The sequence below is a fragment of the Nansenia antarctica genome (genome assembly GCF_963989245.1).
Source record: "Nansenia antarctica genome assembly, chromosome: 4".
In the NCBI taxonomy this organism is placed as follows: Eukaryota; Metazoa; Chordata; class Actinopteri; order Argentiniformes; family Microstomatidae; genus Nansenia; species Nansenia antarctica.
Genome location: NC_137689.1, coordinates 27,215,125 through 27,238,615, shown reverse-complemented (window position 1 = coordinate 27,238,615; position 23,491 = coordinate 27,215,125). Strand labels below are relative to the sequence as shown.

The following is a 23,491-nucleotide window of genomic DNA, read 5'->3' as shown; positions in this document are numbered from 1 at the left end:
TTTTCATGTGTAATTCAGATAAAACTTTCCTTGAAGTAGCCATTATAATGGCTAAAAAACACAGGTACTGGAATCACCTTTAAAATGTCATCAACTCTTGCTTCATTTGAGCCTTGGATCAGACATCAAGGTGCCTCAGCCTGTCATGGTAGGCATGAAATCAGTCATGTTAGAACATTGTGCTGGAACTACGGTAGGAAAGCCACCCCAGGAGACGGACAACCAAAATGTTGTCCCATGGTTCGGCTGCCATAAACAAAGTGGTATTATATATATATATATATATATATATATATATATGTTACGTTACGGTACATGTGGGAATACGGTACATGTAGGAAAACTAGGGTTATGGTTAGGTGCTAGGGTGCTAGGGTTAGGGTTAGGGTTAGACATGCCAGCATGTACCAAGTCTACGTTTTATGCTGCCATGTCCCCGGAAATGCCAACATAAACCGTTTTCCCACATGTACCGTAACATATATATATATATATATAATATAATATAATAATATTATATTATATATAAATATATATATATATAAGATATATCAAGAATGAATATCACATAAAAATATACTGTTGCTTGTGGATACTTTGCAAAGCATGTTGAATTCGACCACTGTAGGCCATATTTGTAATCTGACTATAATTAAATGTTAGTCGTTAACATTGCTATGCTGGGTGACAGTAGGGCGTTCTAGTTGAATCTTCCTCCTGCTGAAAGTAGAGGTCTTAGTGAAGTGCAACTCTATCAACATGGTATTCTTATTTGACTCTTATTTGAAATGGTTCTTGTCCACTTTTCCAGGTCAGGTAACATGGTCAGGAAAAAATATCCTTATCGTAGTCATGAGAGCAGTATGCACTTTATGGTAGTTGAATGGAATATGAAGACTCAGACATTGCCTCTTACTACCATTTTGGTTATGTTAAATCAACGAGAAGGACTCAGGAGATGTAGAACAAGACAAGGTACCAGAGAGATTTTGCCATCAGACTGAAATTCCTGCATGTCATCAAAATATATACAACATGAAATACCCTGTCAACAGTATAAGATATGAATGAGTCATATTTGAAGTTGGTGATGCAGATCTTTACCCCCTTAAGACCCGTAAGAATATAGTTGCACAAATCAAATACCTGCAATGGACTTCATCATCATGCATTGTAAATAAAATGATGATTTCCCAAATATAAAATAAATAAATAAATAAATAAACCACAAAACAATACAAGACTGATGAGTCTGGCTAGCGTTTCACATGTTAGCCCCCTACAAGGAAAAGAAAAAACAAGAGAAACCCATAAAATGCCCATTTAAAATGTCACAGTGTACTGTAGGACACAACCAGTTTTGGCATAAAGATTGATGTATGACCAGTGTCTTCCTCTGTCTGTTTTTAAATGTGGACACTAATATTTTGTAGTTCTTTCTTGAAAAAACCCCATGGTTACATTTTCATTGTCCAGAGAGCAGAGGTCACAAAAACACTTCTCGCAGAAGAGGAGAAATGAAGGTGTTTTGGTTTCTGTTTTTCCAAAGGTTGGTGTTTTTCGCCGTGTGTGTCGCCGTGGTTGCTTAGCTGTCTTCTCAGTCGTACAGGTAAAGTGACGGGAACAGTACAGTCATCAATGAGATGTTCACAAGGCAAAATGTTTGTCCATCCAAAATACTTTTGGCCCATCTTATTCAGTGTTCAGCTTTTTTCCCCTTTGAATATTTGCAATCGAATTACAACGGCGCTCTCGAAAAACGAGGTGGTCCTTCTTAAAATATCTATTTCCTAAACGGAGTTAACCTGCTGAAGTTTTGCCAGAAGGGAGAATGGCTCCTTTTAGGTTCATTCATTTCATAGCCATCTGATTGTTCCATACCGTCTGCTACCATGTACTGTCCTGGATTCATGGGGTCCATAGGAGGGGGGTAGGCAGGGGGCACTGACCTGCTCTGGCCTACACAGCAGAGGGGAAAATAGGTTCAGGAGGAGAGAGAGGGAGAGAGAGACTAAAGACTAAACACACACTGAAACAACGTTGCTAAGATGTGCATGGATTTACCTTTCTGTTTGGTCATTCTTCGCACAGTCATGGCTGCCTGCCGCTTTTGATACTCGGATATCTCAAACCCTGAGAGAATAGACACAGAGAGAGAGTGAGAACATTCCCAGTGTTCAAAGTCAAGCAACAGAGAGCATGATGCAACAGAACATAAAACGTATCAGTCTCGATGCACTTTGAATACCCATGGTAACATTCATTCAAACACGTTCCCCCAGAGAAAGTGACATAAAATGTCATAAAAGATGTCAAAATGTAAAATGTTTTGAATAAAAGACTTCATAGCACATTTCCTTTTGCTTTGTGTTATTAACTTATAGAATTGAATCGGGGGCGATGGAGCACACCTATCTTTTCATCCTCTTGCACCATCTTCCTCTCCTCGTGGAACGCTCTGAGCCAGCGCACCTTCTCCTCCAGCTTCTTGGACAGGAAGATGTGGATCTCGTCGGCGTCTTTGTTGCTCAGCTTGAAGGCGTTCTTCACGCTCACGTTGAAGTCGTCGTCGCGCCCGTCGGTAGCGTCGACCACGTCGTAACGGTCCATGTCGATGCGGCCCTTGTAGTACAACACGTCCCGTCTTATCAAGTCCTGTGAGAAAGGAGGAGGGAGGGGAAGGGGAGGGAAGGGAGGGAGCTAGTAAGCTACTGCACACGACTGGATTAGTTGTATACCATTGGACTCACGGTAAAAATCCATCACTTTATGACTTTATCAATGTAGGTTTACTTTTTTATTTTTTTACTAATGCTGCTTATTATTATTGTGTTGTGTTTTGGGGGAATTGAATGCTGAAATGTCAATGTTGAGGAACCAAAGCCAACGAATTTGACTTGTGTGTACTTAAGTACTCTTGTACAGTAAGATGTAATAAAAGCTGATTCTGATTCTGAATGGGGTCTTAATTTAAACTGCGTCGTCTTGGCCAGTCTTGAAACCACAGGTGAGATAGGGCTTAAGAGATAGGACTTAAATAGTGATAGGACTTATGAGAGAGGACTTAAAAAGCTTTGAATTCCAGGCCAGGATAAAAAAAACAAGTAAATTCGGACTAATTGTGGCTGATCAATTTCTGTCTGACAGGAGTCCATGCCTCATCATCCCTGGAGTATGAATAATGCACTTTGCTGTAAACAGCTGCTCTAGATTTCCTGGCGTCCCCATTAGCTGCTGCGTATTCCTCCCCCTCCTCGGCGGAGCTTGCGTCACACTTGTCCCAGCTGCCAGCGTGTAAACTCTGAGACACAACAGCCCCGGTGTACTGTAGCCTTGTTCTGTATTTCAATTCTATTTCTCTTATTTATTGTTGTTTGTGGATGTTTCTTCTTTGTTATGTGTTTTGTGATGCTCACCAAAAACTAAGGCCCGTGAGCACAGCTGACTTTTATTTTGTTTTTATTTTGTTATTTGTTGTTATGTACAGTATGTTGATAAAAAAAAAAAATATCTTTGTTATATGTTTTGTGATGTTATGTATGTTGATGTTTTGGTTTTTCTTCTTTGCTGTATGTTTTGTGGTGCTATGTATGTTCATGTTATTCTTCTTTGTTATATTATGTTTTGTGATGTTATGTATGTTGATGTTTTTCTCCTTTATTATATGTTTTGTGATGATTTCTTGTATATGTTTTGTGTGGACCCCAGGAAGGGACCCCAGGAAGAGTGGGGATCCTGACAAATCACATCAAATCCTGCTCTCTCACATCCCTTCTGGCCATGACGGCCTAAGAGAGGGGGCTATGATCAAAACACCTCACAGACATGGAGGGTGACTAGGGCTACACCGAAATCACATTCAAATGCATTCAAGAGACCCTGATCCTGTACCCTTTGAGCTATGATTAGGTTTGACGTCAACGGAGTCAATAAGGGTTGGGAGAGGGAATAGAAACAAATGCAGTTGAATGTCTTCTGTGAAGATTGAAACAATTCAATTGAAGTGATACCTCTTATTAAACAAATAAGGGTGTTTTCTTTAATGTATAATGACAATACACCCCTTATTACACTGGACGGAAATGTTCTACTTCTAAGGAGAAGAAAGGAGTAGCTGTACTTTCAACAACAGTATGATTTGGTCTATGGGCAGAGGCTAACACTATCAAACAGGCCTGTTCAAACACAGAAATGTGTCTGAGCAGTCCCATCCTGAAGCTCTCTGTTGCATTATTGCTGAGGCGAGGGTTTTCTGCTGCATCCGCGTCATTTTGTGTTTAGCACAATAAATCATTACCCGAGCCCTTGTGAGCTGGTGACGTGACTTTCTGTTTTCTGCCCTTCATTTACCTTGAGCCTGTGAGCGTAAACTAGATGTGGAACTAGACTATCCCACTGGTTTTGCTGCCTGCTTAACTTCAGAGATGTGCTACCTAGAACCATATAGGTACTTCTGCTGTCCCTCCCAAGAACCATTTGGAGTAACCCTTTCCATAGAGGGTTCTAAGTGGAACCTTAAAGGCTTCATAGGAACAGAACCAAAGGGTTCTCCAAATGGTTCTCCCAGCTGAATAACATTGTTTTGGAAAAGTCCGAAAACTCAGATTAAATGTAGGCTGCAACAAAAGAGGAGGGAGAGGATGGGTGGCATTTCCACTCTGGTATGTAAAGACAGGGTCAGATAATCAGTTAGAGCGGTCTACGTGACACAAGATGCGCCCCGGCTTACCTTTTTACACAGGACCATCTGATGGTCGAACAGGAAGAAGACCCGGGTCTGACTCCTGCCATAGGGCTGGTAGATCCAGGACATCTCCCCTGTGTACACCAGCTCTGTACTCCTGTCTAAGATATCATCTCCCTGCACAGAGAAACCACAACCACCGGGTGGGAGAACTGAAGAGAATCCATCTGGTCAGAGTATCAAATCTCAAAAACACATATTTTATCAGGTTGTATTATTGAAACTATGTATATATATATATACATCGTTTCAATAAAAGAGAGGAGTTGCTGTACTGAAGTGACAAATCAGTGAGAGGTGGAATGCAAAGACTAGGAGTCTCTATACTCCCGGCAAGGCAGGTGCCGCACACACACACACACACACACACACACACACACACACACATACACAGTAGATGGTGTAAAAAAAATGTGACTTGACATGATTACAGCGCCTCCGTGACTGTGCAACTCAGGAGAAAGTCTCTGAAACTGGGTCAGAGTGACCCGCTAACGCTTGCTCCAGCATCAAATATAGTCTCTGGCAACACAGATCGTGTCGGCGTTCACCCCCGATTAGCTTTACCCCTGATGAAAAGATGCGCCTTCAAAAAGGTCAAACTACTGACAAGTCTTGTTTTTTGGTTTCATCAGAAACTGTGAAAGGAGGGATTGATATATTTTTCCCTCGGGATTATGATAAACTCCTATGATAGACTCCTTTCCTCTACCCCTCTTCAAAGGCTCTGTGTGAGACAATCTCTGTTGAAATATATATATATATATATATATGCATATATACTGTATATATATATAGTTGCATTTTGAAAGAAATATAAATATACAGTATATATACTGTATATATATATATATATATATATATATATATATATATATATATATATATACTGTATATATATATATACTGTATATTTATACAGTACTGTATATTTATATTTCTTTCAAACTGCAACTTAAAACAAACTTGATGTTTTGGGACTGCAGCAAAAGAGTGAGTTGTCAGAGGAGGGCGATCAACTCAAAGTGCTCGGTCTCTGTTTCCCTATGAGTTGTTGTCGTTGACTCCTCTGTGCTGTCATCCTGTCCTTACCTCCCAGTCCAGCACGGACGCCTGCCACTGCGCTATCTTGTCAATGTTCTCCAGGCGGCGCTTCCGTTCGTTAATCTGCTGTGTGACATTCCGCATGACGGCCAGGGCTGCCACCACGTAGCGGTAGTCACTACGAGAGGAGGGAGGAGGGGGGAGGAGGGGGCGGGCGGTGACTAAGCGGGAGGAAGACACGGCTGACTCATACAACCATAGTACATGTCAGGACTGCCAAGTGTGCTACGTTTGGCGCAAAGTAAAAATACATTCATGTTTAGCCTTATATGATTCGCTTCTAATGTCATTTGGAAGCTCGTCACTTAGCTTGAAAGCTAAAAATGGCAGTTTTATTCCAGGATAGGAATTACATTCCAATAAACATAATGTGGGACACAGTCAGCTGAAAGGGGGAACAAGTTGGCAACCAATCGAAATGTTCAGACTTTTATTTTGAAACACAGAAAATACATTTCAACGTTGTTGAAAATCCCAACATACACTCGCTAGTCAAGCCAGAATACTACAATTCAATGGATTGGGTGAGTAATCCCCACTGCTACCTACTGTAGTTAACTATAACACTACTTCGCATTGTTAGCAGGCTCACAAAACAAGCTGTGTTAGTTGACTAGCGATGTGTCATTGATTTTCAACAACGCTGAAATGTATTCACATTGTTGTAAATAAAAGTCTGAACATTAAATGGGCTGCTGACTGGTTCCCCCTTTCACCAGACCGTTTCACATTTCTCCGTCAATACCAATACATACAGTACAGTGCCCTGCTCAAGTAATGGGATAAATGAAGCATTTCTTTCTTTTTTGGGCTCTATACTTCAACAGTTTGGATTAGGGTTAGGGTTCAAAACTATTTCTATGAGGTTAAAGTGGAGAATCTCTGCTTTTATTTGATGGTATTTGTGTTCAAGACCTTTCCACTTTTTGGCCCCAAAAAACTCTTTAGTTTATGTTTTGTGTTACTGTTTTACTGTATGATAGCGCCAATGAATTTGGAGGCATTTGCATTTGTACTCAATAATAATAATAATAATAATAATAATAATAATAATAATAATAATAATAACAACTTGGATTTATATAGCGCCTTTCATAAAACCCGAAGGACGCTTTACAATTCAAGCAGACACAATGTTTCTGTAAACTTCAGCATACTTTCTGCTGCTGCTGTGGTACAATCAGCAATTAAGACAAGTTAGCAGGTTCTAGTGGCAGCTATTCGGTTGTTAAGTCTGACGTCAAACGTGACATTTAGCAATTTCCGGGTCCAAACCAGAAATTCCCCGCACCAGAGTACCAGTGTACTACAGCGGTAGAATGACAGTTCAATCGTTTTTTAGACTCGGATCTATTCATACAACAAGGGACAGAGCACTTTCCCGTTGTCCACATATTGTCAGGGTCTTTGAGCCTCGGAAAAGCGCTATATAAATATAATGAATTATTATTATTACTGAGGCATTTCGAAGAGAGCGTCTCAGCCAACTTTGGACCCGGAAACACGTCACGACTTAAATCCACGCCCAAAGCTAACACCCCCTGCATCATGTTTCACAGATGAGGTTGGATGCTGTACATTCTTGGGCAGATCATTTTTTCTCCGAACTTTCCTCGCAATCCTTCCTTGCAATCACTCTGGTACATTATAATATTAATCTTCTCTGTCCCCAATACCCTTTTCCAGAACTCTGCAGGGTTTTTAGGTATTTTTTTAGCAAACTAACCTGTCCATCCTTTTTGAGGATAACTAGTGGTTTGCACCTTGCAGTGAAGTGTCTGCAGTTAGGCTGGTGACGTATTCTGCGGATGGTAGTCACACATTCACACCTACCTCCTGGAGAGGATTACTGATCTGTGGGACAGTTGTTGTTTTTTGGGGGGGGGGTTTATTAATCATGGGGAGCAATCTTCGGACATCCACTGTGGATGTCTACCTTGGTCTATCTCACCAGTGTTTGTTTATTTTTAATGATGTTCTAAATTGTTGATTTTGGCACGCCTAGGGTTGTTTTTTCCTGATTGGTCAGCCTAATAGTGGCTTCCTTAACATCTCTTCGGTCCTCATGTTGACAGAGATCAATAGTAAATCCCTGAGGCAAATCCAAAGCCTAAAATCTCACACTGAATTTGGATTAATTCATACAAAGAGCACAACACCAAATCTGTATGAAACCTTCTGTATGAAAACCTATGATTGCGACTTGTGTGGTGTTAAGGCAGTGTTAGGCGTGTGTTTGAGGGCTAGGTATGTGAAAGACATTAGCAAACTTAAGCATCGGCACTAAGATTTACCACAAACAAACTACAAATTGCAGCACTACCATGCACAGATCAGCCATATAACATGTAATTTATATATATATAGCGTTCAGTGATACCGGTAACGCGTTACTAAGTAACGCGTTACTCTAACCGGAATACCTTTTCAATAACTAGTATTCTAGCGCGATACTATTTCCAAATCAGTGATCGGATTAAAGTTACTTATTCAAGTGACTGTGCGTTACTATTGCGTTACTACCTCATAACTTAGGCTAAATGCAGTATTTCTTTGTAATGTTCGATAGTAAACAAACATTTGTTCGCTTTTCTCGCGTCTTGGGGAGTGACGTCAGTGCTCACGTTTTCAACACGAGGTTACTATGGAAGGCCATGCCCGCAAAAAACGGCTCTCGACTATCGCGAGATTGCAGCAGAATCGCTCACGTGTATCACCACGCTGATTGCACAGTGTAAACAGAAGCGTAGCCTACACAATGGAGCGAGAACAGAGATATGCGTTAAATAGCTGGAAATATAAGGATTATTTTGAGTTTGTGTCAGCAAAGGATGACAAGAACATAAATGTTGATCATTGATAAACTCAGACTCACCCAGTTTAGGATTAGGATTATATTAGGATCATATCTGAATGGTCAGGGTAGGTTTTAGGTTTTGTGAAACCACTCCTTGCTAGTTACTGTTAAATAAAGATTATATTTATTTTATTGTTTAAAAACAAGTATTTATGTTGGGTGAGGCAAAGAAAGACTCTTTATTTTGTTGTTTTAAGTTATTGTTTAAAGTTTAATTATGTAATTTAAGTTACTGTTAAAATAAAGTGAGTTTTGGCAAAACCAGTTTTCATTTTTATGTTGCGGGGGGGGGGGGGGGGAGTCGGGTGCCTAGGCAGCTGCCAATAGTAACTAAAAAAGTAACTAGTAATCTAACTTAGTTACTTTTAAAATCAAGTAATCAGTAAAGTAACTAGATTACTTTTTAAAGGAGTAATCAGTAATCAGTCATCAGAAAACTTTTTCAAAGTAACTGTGGCAACACTGATAACGTTAGACAGGGAGCCCATATTTATTTTTATGGCGTTCCGAAATGAACGATATGAGGTTGGGAGGGAAAAATCACAGTTTTCCCACTAGAAAGAACTAGACTACACCACTGGACCTGGGTTGTAAAATATTTCATACTGGTGTTTGGTGTTCAGCTGTTTGTATGTATTCATGCAAATGGAGACGTGAGATTCTGTTGCTAAGCGTGTAGCTGGCTGTGGGAGAGTGGTGCAGGCCGAGCCAGGCTGAGGGAGAGGAGTACCTGTGTTCGTGAACGGTGTACTTGAGCAGCTCTGTCAGTTGGAGTGGGTACTTGCAGATCTTCTGGACAGGAGTGAGCAGGAAGCCATCGATGGCGATGTCGATCATCTGCTGGACCAGACGGCACGCTTCGAAGAAGTGCTGATAGCGGCCATCTCTCATCAGCCTGGAGAGTTCCATGCACGCGTCTACGTGATTGTTGCAGTACTCCGAGTAGATCCAGAAGCCATCTTGCTGTAAGAAAAATGTGTGTGTGTGTGTGTTTGTCTGAGAAGCTAGTATATGCTGAGAATCATTGCTTGTTGGTTTCACAGAGGAATGAAACTGTATTGACAATTAATTTGTGACTTAACAAGTTTGCATCAAATGCTACAATGTGCACCCCGACTTATAAACCCCTCTATAAACCTTTTATGAAGAACATTTTAGTGGAAAGTTTTACAGTCGTTTTTTTAGTATCACTCATAAAATCATTACATATATATGACATCCTGACAGGTTTAGAAATCAAAGCTTACATGCTCTAAGAAGCAGGGACCAATTTCGCTGAGATGAGGTTCTTCTGTATTGTACTGCTTCTCCAGATCTCTAACAAATCCCAATTGAAACCGGTAGATATCTTCAATGTTCCCAAATATGACCCTCAGCTGGTCATCGTTGAACATGTCTCTTCTTTTTTTACATTGCCTGAAGTAACCCTGAGGCAACAAGTCATAAGTAAAAGAGAGAATTCTGTTACAATCTTATGAATACTGCTTAAAGGGTTTGTTAAACAAATTGTTTAACTTATCGAGTCGCTGATTGCATCATATTCATTCATATGGAATATTTTCCCTCATGTTTCAACCTGCTGGGGATCCAAAAACGTGCAACATTTTCCTAGCTCACACCGCGGAACAGCTAAGGCTCTATATGCAGAACTCTCTGTTACGTAACACAACCCATTCCCTCAGTGGGAGCTCATTTCTCCGATAACATTTCAAGTCATTCATGAAAAATCATATACCGTCGTTATACACACTTAGGGGACCGGTCAGGCTTCCATAACCATTCCCAGTCACGTAGACATTACGATTTGCTGTGGTGATGTTACTTAACGTCGCCTTTTTTCCCCTCAGCATCATTTTGGAGGATTTTGAAGCACTATTTTCAGTGATTATGTAATATCCCTGTCAACAGGGAGGGGAAACTGAAGCAAAATAAAACGAGTCATAAGATGGGTTAAGAGCTTTCTGAGTACTTTTTCATGTACTCTCTTGGGTGTGTTATTTGACAGAGACAGGCAGAGCGTGAAGGGATGGAGTGCTTGTTACTATATCTGCTAGGCAGAGTGTGGTGAGATGGGAGCGTTGCTATTCCTGAGCGGTGCAGCATTCATGGGTCACTGTTCTTAGTCTCTGGTTCTGAACTTTCACTACAACCCTTGTCGACGGGTCCCCGCCGTTTATAAACACAATTAATCAAAGCTTGTCTATGAGGGACACATTCAGGGGGTGGTCTGTGTTTGTCAGGCGCTGTACTGCCCTCTGCACAATCACAGAGGCGCACGGCCTACCGCCATGGCTGGGGTGTGCTACGGTAAGTTTGACCTGGAAAAAGTTGACCCGACTTTTTCTCAATAAGTTCCTCCTTCAACTTGCTCGGCCTTGCAAAAAAAGAACGGTTGGATTATCAGCTTTGGACAATGGTCTTAATTCACCGACGCCCGAAGAGGGATATATCAATAGTAATAATAGAACTACCTCACATATGTCCTTCAGATGTTTGATGTAGTGGCGTTCTGTGTTCATGATCTCGTTGATGACGTTGGCTCTCATCTGGTCACGGTTCTGGACGGGCTGCCCGAGGCACAGACAGTCGCTGCTGCTGGGGCTGGCCTCCAGGTGACCGTTCTGGACCTCGCTGGGGCCCTCCACCGCCTCCACGGACGAGCTCTCCTCCTGGTTCACCCAGAGCTGTCCACACATCCAATAATCATAATCATAATAATCATAATAATAATAATAATAATACATTAGACTTATATAGCGCTTTTCTAGACACTCAAAGACGCTTTACAAACTGAAAAGATTGAGTAGTAATATAATAATAATAATAATAATAATAATTATATAATAATTAATTATATTATATATTAAATATATATTAAATATATATTATATATTTAATATATATAAAATATATATTATATTATATATTAAATATATATATATTATATATATTATAATTTATTATTATAATAAATAATAATATAAAATAATAATAATAATAAAAAGAAACAAAAGGTAAATAGAAGACAGTATAGGGGCCTAATTGAGGTAGTGCTGGGGACACATGGGAAGGGGAGGGGGAGAGGGTTAACTGGTGAAGGCTAGCTTGAAGAGGTGGGTTTTGAGGGCGTGTTTAAATGTTGGAAGGGTGTTGGCCTGTCTGATGTGGTTGGGGAGGGTGTTCCAGAGGGACGGGGCTGCGGCTGAAAAGGCCCTATCACCCCCAGGTCCTGGTGGTCTTGAGGGTGGTTTGGTCGTCAGACACAACCAAAGTCAGCCTGACCAAATGCAACATCAGGAATCTGGGCTTTGTGTTAGTCAACGGGGAATTCATAGAATGTTGAATAGAATTCATCTTGTTTGGAAGACAAAGACATGAGATGTTGTTCTCAATGCCACTCTTTGAATGGATCACTGTTGTTGTCTATCATAGCTAGTCATGGCCGCACCACCACCCTGTTACACCCTGTCAAATAAAAATATTTTCGTTCCTTCGAGCGCATCTGTAAAATGTGACACGGTCTGGTGAAAACGTCCCCATGTTGACCAAAAAGTTTTTGTTTTTTTTGCATATTACATAAGTTTAAGTGTTGATATAGCAAACAACAGTTTTAGGATCACTAAAAACGTATAATTTGTGAATTGGATTCACTGTATCGTCTACTGGGTAAGTGATACATGGCTTGGTAAACAAATGTACGTTTTAGGACGTGTTCAAGGACTGTGTGATCATCTAATTATGTGTAGTTATGTGTTTTTAGCATGCTGATGTTCTATCAGCATGTTGTGATGTGCTAAACATGCAGTTAGATGTTCCTAGCGATGTTCCTAGCTACTAGCAGCTGTTTTGCGTGTGTTTTGATTCAGAGTGAGTTTCTACAATATTTGGTTTGAGATGTACCAACATTCAAATAAGCATATCGTCTTCAACTATTTTCATGACGTGTATGACACATCATTTGAAAGTTTATAATCTGCACTTTCATAATCTGGAAAAAAATGAAAAATGACCTTGCCCTACTTGAGGACTTTTTCACCAGACCCTGTCACAAATGAGCAGTCTTTGAGTTACATGTGAAACATGTTCTGCTATTCATCTTGAATACTGATTCATTTGAATGAATACATGACAGTGCAATTGTCTTTGATTTCAATACTGTAAGTTGAGCTACGTACATCTGATGAGAAGCATATACAGGATGTAGTTCTGCATCCAAATGGTACAAGCATGAAATTGCAGGTTAAGCAGAGGACGTCACTGCACAACAGAGCTTTAAGCAGCATGGGAGCTCACAGGGTGTGGAAGCTAAAGACACAGAAAATCCGAGCTTGGCTGCAGATGATTTAGACAGTTGATAGACATCGCATCCCCTGTGTTTCAACCAATGAGCTAGGTCAGCGGTTTCAACACTTTGCCCCTGAAAGGCAGTTTCCCATTTGATCTGTAGGCTATCCCTGGATAGGGAGATCAATGTTATTACTTCAACAAGTAGATGAGAGGACTGGAGATGAACAGTATGCGTATTATGTCCACATCCATATACAGTACGTATATATGAAAACCAATACTGGCAGCCAATAGAGAAACAGAGTAACCATCATAGAGGTTGAGGTGATAATAGCAAAAACAAGTTCAAAAAGGGTTTGTAATGAAAGCGTCACGTTTTCATAATGTATAAGCTCTGCATTTCTGCTGTACCAAATGCACTGTTTTACCAATAAACCTACTGTATTAATACATTTCTGTTTCTGTGATGATTATCAAACTGTCTGGGAGTATTTTTCTAATGGCCTTATTATAACATTACCAGCTAACAATGACACACACACACACACACACACACACACACACACAATGCTGTTCCTATGTTAGTAGGAGGACGTGAATGGGGTTTGTAGCTGTATAAGCCTTTAATGTTAGGAAAATTCTTCGCAAAATAAATAAATAAAAACACAATGCACACAATGTCTCCCTTCCACTGGATTTATTGTTTGATTATAATCTGATACCTTCTCCTAGTTGGAGGAGTTGCAGGAGTTGTGTGCACATTAGTGCATTGGCTGCTGGAAGGCATCTCAAGGAATGAACTGTCACTTTGTGTAATCCTCAAAGGAACCTAATTTTAGAATCATTGCCAGAGGACACAAGCTAGGTAGCTGAGTCCTAATACAAATCCACATAATCATATTTTTCAGGAAAATACACATTGAGAGTCAGCGAGGATGGTAACTGCATTGTGAATGGTGTATTGGGCATATTACTATCTAGGATTTAACTCTATATACACTCAGTGAACACTTTATTAGGAATACTATACTACTTCTAGGTAGGGCCTCCATTTTCTCAGCCTCAATTCTTCGTGGCATTGATTCCACAAGATGTTGGAAACATTCCTTTGAGATTCTGGTCCATGACGACATGATTGCATCACGCAATTCCTGCCGATTTTTCAGGTGCGCTTTCAAGCTTTGAATCTCCCGTGGTTCTACCACATCCCAAAGGTGTCAGAATTCAGATTCAGATCCGGTGACTGGGAAGGCCACTGAAGAACACTGAACTCATATGTCATGTTCATGAAACCAGTTTGAGACGACTTTTTGCTTTGTGACATGGTGCATTATCATGCTGGAAGAAGCCATTAGAAGATGCAACAATAGTCAACAGGCTGTGGCATTCAAGCGATGATTGATTGGTATTAACGGGCTCAATATTCCCATCGCATTACTGACCTCTATCAAAGTCCTTTTGTCCTTTGTGAGCTTAGAATTATAAGGTTTTTATTTTTTGTGAGATGGAACCTTTGTATTTTATGAATTACTAACTTCCCACCTAATGGATCAGATAATGTAAAAAAATAAATTTTGACAAAAATGGAGATTCTAGAATGAATGAATAAATGGACTTTATTGTCATTGCTACAGTACAGGTACCAAACAACGAAATTTAGGAGAAAAGACCTTATAATTCTAACGTCACGCTTTCTCAGTCCTTGTGTAACCAACCACAGGGCTACCACAAGACACACTGGAGGAGAGGATGGCTACAGTGCCTCTGGCACATCCAACTCTGGATCACAAACAACCCCCCAACATCACAAGTCTAGTTGGATCCGGTTGGAGTTTAAATATGGATGCGTCTATATGCGAGTAACCTTTCTCCCCAGTGGAGTGAGAAGTCTTCTCCATACATCTAGTCCCAGTCACATGGCTGGCGCTGTGGGCTCTGTACTGTACACTGTGTCTCCCAGCCTGAGTAACATGGTCCACGTGGGTCTATTTAGAGCGCCACTCTAGTGTGTTGCTGTGGACAGGGGGGGACGATTTCAGTTTGATGGTAAATTCATAGGATGGGGCCCAAGAATCAAGAAATGCTCTTAAGATTGGAGGGATATATCTGCAACCCAAGAATAACTTTTCCGACATAGCGACACATTATTGTTACATAAAAGAACCATTATAGGGCTTTTCTTCCCCTAAAATGCCTTTCCTCTCTTCTAGTCACTCATCAATCCGTGTTCAGTTTTTTAGTCCACCTGTTTGATAGACCCGGGACTGGACTAAAAGGGTGGTTCATACATGTTTCATCACCGAGGCGAATCAGTGCCCTGGTGACATTGAGTAAGATATACTAAGTAGATGGTGAGAGAACGAGAGGGAGAGGGAGAATGAAGATCACAGCAGAGGCAGACAGCCACTCTCATGGCCCTCATTGGATAGATTTGGAAAAAGTAAACGGAACATGAACACTAGTGTTTGTTTCTTCATTTTAGTATTTTGATACTCCGTAGGAATAAAAGACAACTTCGAAATGACATTACTTGGTCAGTGTGTATTCGTCTGCCAAAGAATATATCATCATTTAGAGGTGCTGATAGTAAATAGTGGTAGCAGACAATCCCATGGTGGTGGTGGGGGGGGGGGGGAGGGGAGGACCTGACATGCATGCCTCAAATCTTATATCATTAAACATGTTTATGTGTGGCCTGGGGTGGTCCAGTGGTCTAGCATCATGGTCTACAAGGCTCACATTATGCCCATGTCGGCATTGGTTTGAATCTGCCTCCTGCCCTGCTGACATGCCCTCTCCTCCCTACTTTCCTGTCTCTATCAAACAAAGTATGAGAGTGGGACTGTCCCACTCCATAAAATAACTTCAAAATATAATTATTATGTTGTCCTGACGGCCTCTTGTTCTTCATAGTCTTTGATCAACACCTTGCTCACAGGCTTTTAATCATAAATAATAACTCATATATACGTATGTGAGATAACAATAGTGTTTAGAACACTAATACATATTCCATATCTGCTTATTTAGCTGGGAAACCTGAATTTCTTACATTCACATGGGGATGTTTCTGTTGTGTTACAGTTGTACACCGGTCCAAAACTAAACAAACTGGTGTTGTATAATAGTTGTCAGAGTATTGCGGGGGGGGGGGTTAAACTTCATAATGGAGCTCTGTAGCAATGTTGGATAGATTTTATTTGATGGTCATATCATGTTTCTATGGGTTGAAAATGAGTTTTCTAAACAATAGCAGTTAGCAATAACAATATACATATGTATATACATAATACATATAATACAATAGACGGTCAGCACCAGATCATCTCATAGTTGAAAATAATGTTGCCTATTTACATGAATACAACGTCTTAGATTGATGTAATGTGAACTTCCTAACCAAATGGATACATGTTTTGATTTGCTCTAGTTTCCCCCCTGTATTTCACTTATTAAGAAACCAGAATCAGGATTTTAGAATAAGCAACCAGGATTACATGTTAATCCACTGTTCTCACTTCTCCATGGGTCCTGACATGGAACTTTAACTTCTAACCTCTTGTAAGACATTGCATTGCATTACTTTGTGTGCCACATGGTCAGTGCAGATTTTAAACTACACCCCCAATCGACTCCTACAGATATTATTTCAACTGTTTTCTACATAGTTGTCTAATATTGGTGGGGTATAATTCTGTTCTATTACATACTGAGGATTTCTTTATCCTGAAAGTGGAATAAAAATGCACTATACATTATACAATATACATCAAATATATCTAACCAGGTTCTCATTGATCTCGTGTCCAATCTGAAGCCCCTTCATCCTCCTGTGTCATGTGACTAACGGCAGTGTGAGCAGAACAATGTAGTGTCAACCAAAAGGTTGTGGGTTCAAATCCCAGATGGGGTCATAAAGACATTTACATTATTCCAAAGCGACTTACAATCGATTCATTTGACTGAGCAAGTGAATCATCAGTTCACCAGTTGTAGCAGAAAGAGTAATCTAGCTCAGGCCCGGGGCCATTGGCAGTCGTCGTGATCGAAGAACCTTCCAATCACCAGTCCAACTACTATCCCACTGAGTCTAGACCACCACTACCCCAGCACCATAACATTTTCCATCATGACAGATACACAACGACACAACCACAAAAACAATGTTTTTTTGTTTTTTTTAAGTAAAATGTCCATGGGGTATAGGCTCTGAAACTTGAAGCGCAACAGAATATAATAATAATGCAGTATATGCCATATAGCAGATGCTTTTATCAGAAGTAACTTACAGTTGAGTGAGGGCATGCATTTTAAGTAAATATGTTCCCAGCGGGAAACAAACCCACAACCTTAGAGTTGCTCTACCAACTGAGTCACACAGGACCACGACATGGTGATGTCTGTATGGGAGCAGTTTTATCAAAGCCACAGGATGTTAGATATGGGGGTGGTCCACAGTGAGATGCCCGTTCAACAGTTGCTCTGAAGTACTTGCTGTGATTTTGACTAAGAAACTATTAAACGCACCTTGGTAGTTGTGTTTTGGAACCTTGGAGCTGCTATAGGGTTGATATAGAAAACCTGTTTTGTTTGAGGTTGTGGTGGGTGGGGTTCAACCTTTGAAAAGAAAAACATGACACACCTGGTTCAGACTATGTCAAGAAATTCAGTTTGGACAGTTGTTAAATAGTGACGGCTAGTGATTAGCCTCCATAACTACTGTCAACCTTTCCTATGGCTCTCTGTTTTAACAGAAGAAATGTAAACACTATTTCAAATGTATGCTTGATATTCTAGACTTCTCGTGTTCAGTATCAATACATGAATTTACCATGGCAACGAAAGCATTTTCAACAATCATCAGCTCCCTTTTGTATTTGATTTGAATTTAAGAAGATGTATTATTCTCTGTCAATTATTCCAAATATTCATCAATATATACTTGCTTTCCTTGTAAGCATGTTGAAATACCACCAGATGTCTGAATCTAAAATACACAACATACGCAAAAAAAAAAAGAGGAGGTGTTGGAGAACCCTTTGGTACTGGTTGAGATGCCAATGCTGCAAGAGGGAGGACATCATTGGTAGCTGTACTCACCCTCACAAAGCTGGCTGGAAACCACCCCTCCTCCTCGTCAATCTGTCCCCACCACCAGTCCTTATTGGAGGCATCCAAGACCTTGATGACGTCCCCCGCCTTAAACGCCAACTCTCTGTCGGCCATGGTCACATGGTCCCATACTGCCTCAGCGCTGACGATGGATCCTCCACTGATCAACTGTGGACGAGGGAGGGGGAGAGGTGAGGTGAGGGGAGAGAGGGAAGGGGAGAGAGGTAAAGGTCGAGAAAAGGAAGGAACAGGCGAGAGGGAAGAGGAGAGAGGTGGGAGAGGAGGGAGGGGGAGAGAGAATAAGTGGGAGAGGAGAGCGGAGAGTGGTAAAGGATGAGAGCGGAGGGGGAAGAGGTAGAAGATGATGATGAGGACAGAGGAGATGGTAGAGGACAGAGGTCAATAGGGAGGGAGAATGGCTCATTGGCACTCTCATACAATCATACAATTGACAGCGAAAGGGCAGTAGTGTACTACTAAATGTGAGTTTTGAACCAACAACTACCTGAAACTAGAACAGCGGTTGTGTATTGTATGCTGGACCTTAAGTGGAACAGTATATATATAAAGACATTATTTTATGTGCTGTTTATAAAACATTCCAAAAACGAAATGTTTCCTCTTAAAGAGATGCTTCAGGATGTATCATCCACTAGTTCTAAAAATGTGCGCTCACACGCCACAATGGATCAATAAACTAGACATATAGACAGAGAAATATTGTCAAGAAATGACCTGATTGCACAGAGAGGGGCACACCTCCCCACAAAAGTTTGCAAAAGTTTGTTGGCCATAAAATGACCCGATTGTGAGGTCTAATGAGATTTTTTTTTTTTTTTTTTTTTTTTAATATCATGAACCATACAGTCATCACTTAAGCCAAATGTTGATGCAAAGAATCAGTTCCAGAAATGATACAGCCTCTCTATCACCACCCCTCTCAGATGGTTATTTTATAATTTAAAAAAAAACTGTTACCGTTATTGATCCAATATGGTGTCAGATACAGGAGATGCCGATGATTATGGACGATTATGGACAATGGATGACACGAGACAAACTCATTGACACACTCATTTGTGTCATTCCTAAAGGGGACATCTCCAATGACAGATTATCAATCTCATTGTGTGGATTAGAGATGGACGTGGGAGACCAACATCAATCAACTGCATATTTACCTCAGTAATAACAGCCAGGTCAAACTAATAAAGTCAACAGCTTCAAACCCCTAATAATTGCAACATCCGCTGAACGTATTCACCACCTATACCACGCTCTCTCTCCCCCCCTCCCTCTCACCAAATAGCCCAGGGTTTTTGGGCCCAATCTGTAATTGTCCTTATTCTGTCAGAGACAGATTTACTATACATAATACACTTTTCCCCTGAGTAAATGAGCAATGTTACATAAGAGATCCGGCGTACACAGCTCAGTCACACTACAAAGCAGGAAAGTGGCCTATATCAAGTCACAACCAGACCAACACAACAGTAGGACAGTATCTAACCAAATGATGTTTGTAGATAATGCTTTTATCTGACTTTTTTAGAAAATAACTTGAAATTCAAACCCAATTCTTCAGAGCCAATTATCAGACCAATGAATTAACACACAGGATCTTCTCTGAAGAACTCAGTGAATGGGATCACAGACTGAACGTGAACACCTTTTGTTCTATTGAAATTTCGAAACGATCATGGCTATTTCTCTGACTACGACACCATCTTTTCAAAATGACATACTGTACGTAAACATCTGGTCGTTAACATAAGACTGTGTTCAAGGTATCTGCATACATTAACAGAGGCCAACTGTGTCATGTCATGACATTCTCTTTTGGTGTGAGTCTAAAGTTCAGTGTAAGGTTCGGCCAGTCTCACCCTGAGACGGAACATGTGCTGTGGATGTTGTAATGAAGAAGACTGTCATACTTATTTTTTAACTGGGAGTTTAGCCTCAAAGATCATGATGGATCTTCGGCCTGATAAGATAACGCATCTGCATACAGTATATCAATACTGCTCGATATACTTGCCTAACGTTATCCAAACCAAACAGGACAACATGAAACAATGTTTCATCATGTCCGATTGTCAAATCTATCTGCTTCACATAATGAATGATAACCAAATGAATTATACATAGATTTGATCACACACACACAGACAAAAACATTCCCTATTCCCTGTCACACAGAAGGCTATTTCTATATGTAGGCCTACATGCTCGGTTTTTAGCAACGTCAGAGAGCTTGAGGAGGAGAAAACTGACTTGACATAGCTCAACAGTGTTTCAGTCACGTTACAGGTGTAGAGGTGGCTAACTGAATCACGAGGAATGCCCAATAAAACAGTAAGAGCGCATGTTCCTAAGCCTGTGTTCCCTTAACCAAAATCCTTACCAAAGACATTTAGTAGGCTATATAGTCATGTCGAGAAGTGAACTTCTCCCCTGACCATAAAAAGCTGTAGCCCACCCACTGAAGAACAGAGAAAAGGGGGTCTTTTTCCAGATCCACATGCATCTCCATGTGAATGCACCTCTGCATGCATTAAATATGCACTGTTGTTTTGACATGACAACCTGGCTTCCATGATAGACCACTTGACTTTGTCTTTGACATTTTTGCACATACTGATAGTTATATAGCTATAACAGCACCAAAGCATTTTCCATTTTCTACAAATTCCACCAAGAAATTCTTGATCTCCTGTGCATTGCATCATTGAGTGTAAGAGGCATGCACGCACGCACAGGCACACACACACACACACACACACACACACACACACACACACACACGCACACACACACAGGCACACACACAGGCACGCACACACACACACACACACACACACACACACACACACACACACACACACACAGGGTAAAAACAAAGTGTGGAGATATTGGCTACGTCATAAAATACAACATTACATTAAGCTCCACGTTGGGCCTATAGTGCGATAGGCCTACAGACATGGCAGAATAGGCTTCAAACTAACTTCAGCATCTAATTAAAACTCCTGTTGTTAACGTTATAATATTTGAAAAAACAAACATCGGCGGCCTGGTACGCATTCTAAAGGAAAGCTTTTGCCTTCTAGTTTTGCTGATGCTGTGACCATCGTTGCACATTATGAGACAGAAAAGATGTATCAACAGAGTTGGTTCCATCCCCTAATTCTTAGATTGACGATAGCCTGAGATAGTATACGTAGTACCATCGCTGTTCTCTCTCATCCACAAATCCTAATCATATTTTTATTTTTTTACTAAGCTTATTATTTAGACGCATCTATGTCGACTACTATGCCGAGATGTTAGGCCACTTGAATAGCCTACTGTAAAACAAGATCTCTCACAAATCGCATACATCGGCAACGTCTTACAAGGAGGATGGTAGTAAAATAATAAAATAAAAAGAACGTTTTCGAGACAGGGCTGAGAGAATGAAAGGCGACAAAAAGAAAGATAGGTCCATAACGCCAGGCACTGCTCCCGATGGCCTCGGCTCAGACAATGGCTGACATATGAGTGAAAAGGTAAACCATAAGGACATAAAGGTAATACGGAATATACCAGCGCCATTCATATCGCGATGAGGCCATGTTGGAGTCCTGTCCCTCCATATGCACACGCATTCTCTCCCACTCCCTCTCTACTGCAACACACACTATACTGACAGCATCAGCAACCACACAAACACATTTGCAAACACTATTTAATAAATCAGAGGCCTACGACTGGTGCAAACATATCAATGTTTGAAAATATACAAGGTTATAATGTATCGCGGGCTGTAAAAATGTCAACATACGGATGGATGGCATGTTATCAACCAAGGTTTTGCTTGAGCATTCGATTCGTAACCTATTGCACGCATTCCTGAATGCAAGGAGGGAAATTATATCATCACTGCTGCATTCTTCTTCTTCTTCTAGGCTAAGATCATGCTTCAAAGTCTCTTACAGAATCATCATCATCCTCACCATCATCATCCTCATCATCATCAGAGTCTGTACCGTTAGTTTCCCTTCCACTCTGACACCCGTCGACCGCTCGTCTCCCGGTTTGCCGACTGGAGTGCCGCTTTCTATTTGCAGGTCTCAGCATCCATGGAGTGTGTTGGTCGCGTTCCCTGGTAACGTTCCCACTGTAGGATGCTGTTGCGGGGTTGCCAAATGGGATTGACAATTTCCAGCCCCAACCACAGTCTAAAAAGCCAAAAAACCTGCCCCAAAACTTCAATCGTCAGGAAACCGATTAACCATAGACTTACAAGCAGGCCACGCCAAGTGTTATGTTCATCCTTCCACTGGATAACAAACTGGGCGTAGGTTTTGAAAGCCTTCTTTATTGCCAGGATGCAGTGGCATTCAACAACCATAGTAAGCCGATTCGGCGCTACTCAACTCGCCCAATCTGGCAACGCTGCTGTTGCATCCCTGGCTGCGCAGCAGGGACCACACTGGGCGGCGCTTCCATCCTGCATATACCAAGTAGGCTATGTGCCATAGGTCCTTTGCTGTTATGAGTTATGCTTGCACATCAAAAAGTGTAAATCACAACGGAAAAAAACGGATACAGTATTATTATCAGAGGGACAGCGGAGGACGGGTTGGCTCTATATAGGTTCTATACAGTACCAGTTTTTCTTCTAGGATTTTCAGTTTGATATAGGCTATAGTGTTACTTACACAGGTCTGACTAATAGGCTATATAGGCTACTAATCATTGCAAAATAAAACATGAGCAGAGAAATATTTCTTGTCAGTCAGACATTCATATGTGCATCATTCCACAGTCCACACAGAATATCAGACATCTTTAATGTTCCAGAAGAAGGTTTGCAGTGACTTACAGTAAAGACACACACACACACACACACACACACACACACACGCACAACACAAATACAAACAACAAAGTGCTTCAAGCTAGGGATAAAACATAAGTAGGGTAAAAAAGTGCTGGCTTCGATATTTCAGTCCTGCATGAACCTGTAATGGCTTGATTCTAGGCCTGCTGTATCACTAATGAATCTCTCCTCTTGGTGCCTTTAGAGGAGATTGTGGACATGTCACTTTCACTCCGGGTGCGCCCTGAGCTCCAGTGTTCATTGGAGTGCTGCTCTGCTGTCCTATCAGTCCTGCAGCTCACATGCATGAGCAGAGAGGGCTTAGCACTACTGTTCTGAGACTCCATTTCACACACAAAATAAAAACCATTACACTTTGAATCCAATTTGAATGTTTTATTAAACAGCAGTAGTGGTAGCCTTTTATTTCATAAATAAAATATCTTATTATCTTACATAATCACCAATGCAATGTTAGAGGATTTAAAAAAAAAGAAGTACTTATTTCATTTCATACCAATAC

At 40.8% G+C, this 23,491-nt stretch overlaps 1 protein-coding gene across 3 annotated transcripts; it reads right to left on the bottom strand.

Annotated features, from left to right (window-relative positions):
* Positions 1–1,783: 1,783 nt before the first annotated feature.
* Positions 1,784–22,120, bottom strand: arhgef9a (Cdc42 guanine nucleotide exchange factor (GEF) 9a; the record flags this gene model as incomplete). Of its 3 annotated transcripts, XM_080527985.1 has the most annotated exons (11): positions 1,784–1,959; positions 2,065–2,133; positions 2,412–2,655; positions 4,730–4,861; positions 5,837–5,966; positions 9,436–9,668; positions 9,953–10,132; positions 11,177–11,389; positions 17,520–17,609; positions 18,093–18,272; positions 22,100–22,120. In XM_080527985.1, the coding sequence occupies 11 exons, from the start codon at positions 22,118–22,120 to the stop codon at positions 1,784–1,786; spliced, it is 1,668 nt and encodes a 555-aa protein (XP_080384111.1). The 3 variants fall into 3 exon arrangements, with proteins under 3 accessions (XP_080384111.1, XP_080384112.1, XP_080384113.1); XM_080527986.1 differs by lacking the exons at positions 17,520–17,609; positions 22,100–22,120 and having other exon boundaries at positions 18,093–18,269; XM_080527987.1 differs by lacking the exons at positions 4,730–4,861; positions 17,520–17,609; positions 22,100–22,120 and having other exon boundaries at positions 18,093–18,269.
* Between the last annotated feature and the right edge of the window lie 1,371 nt (positions 22,121–23,491).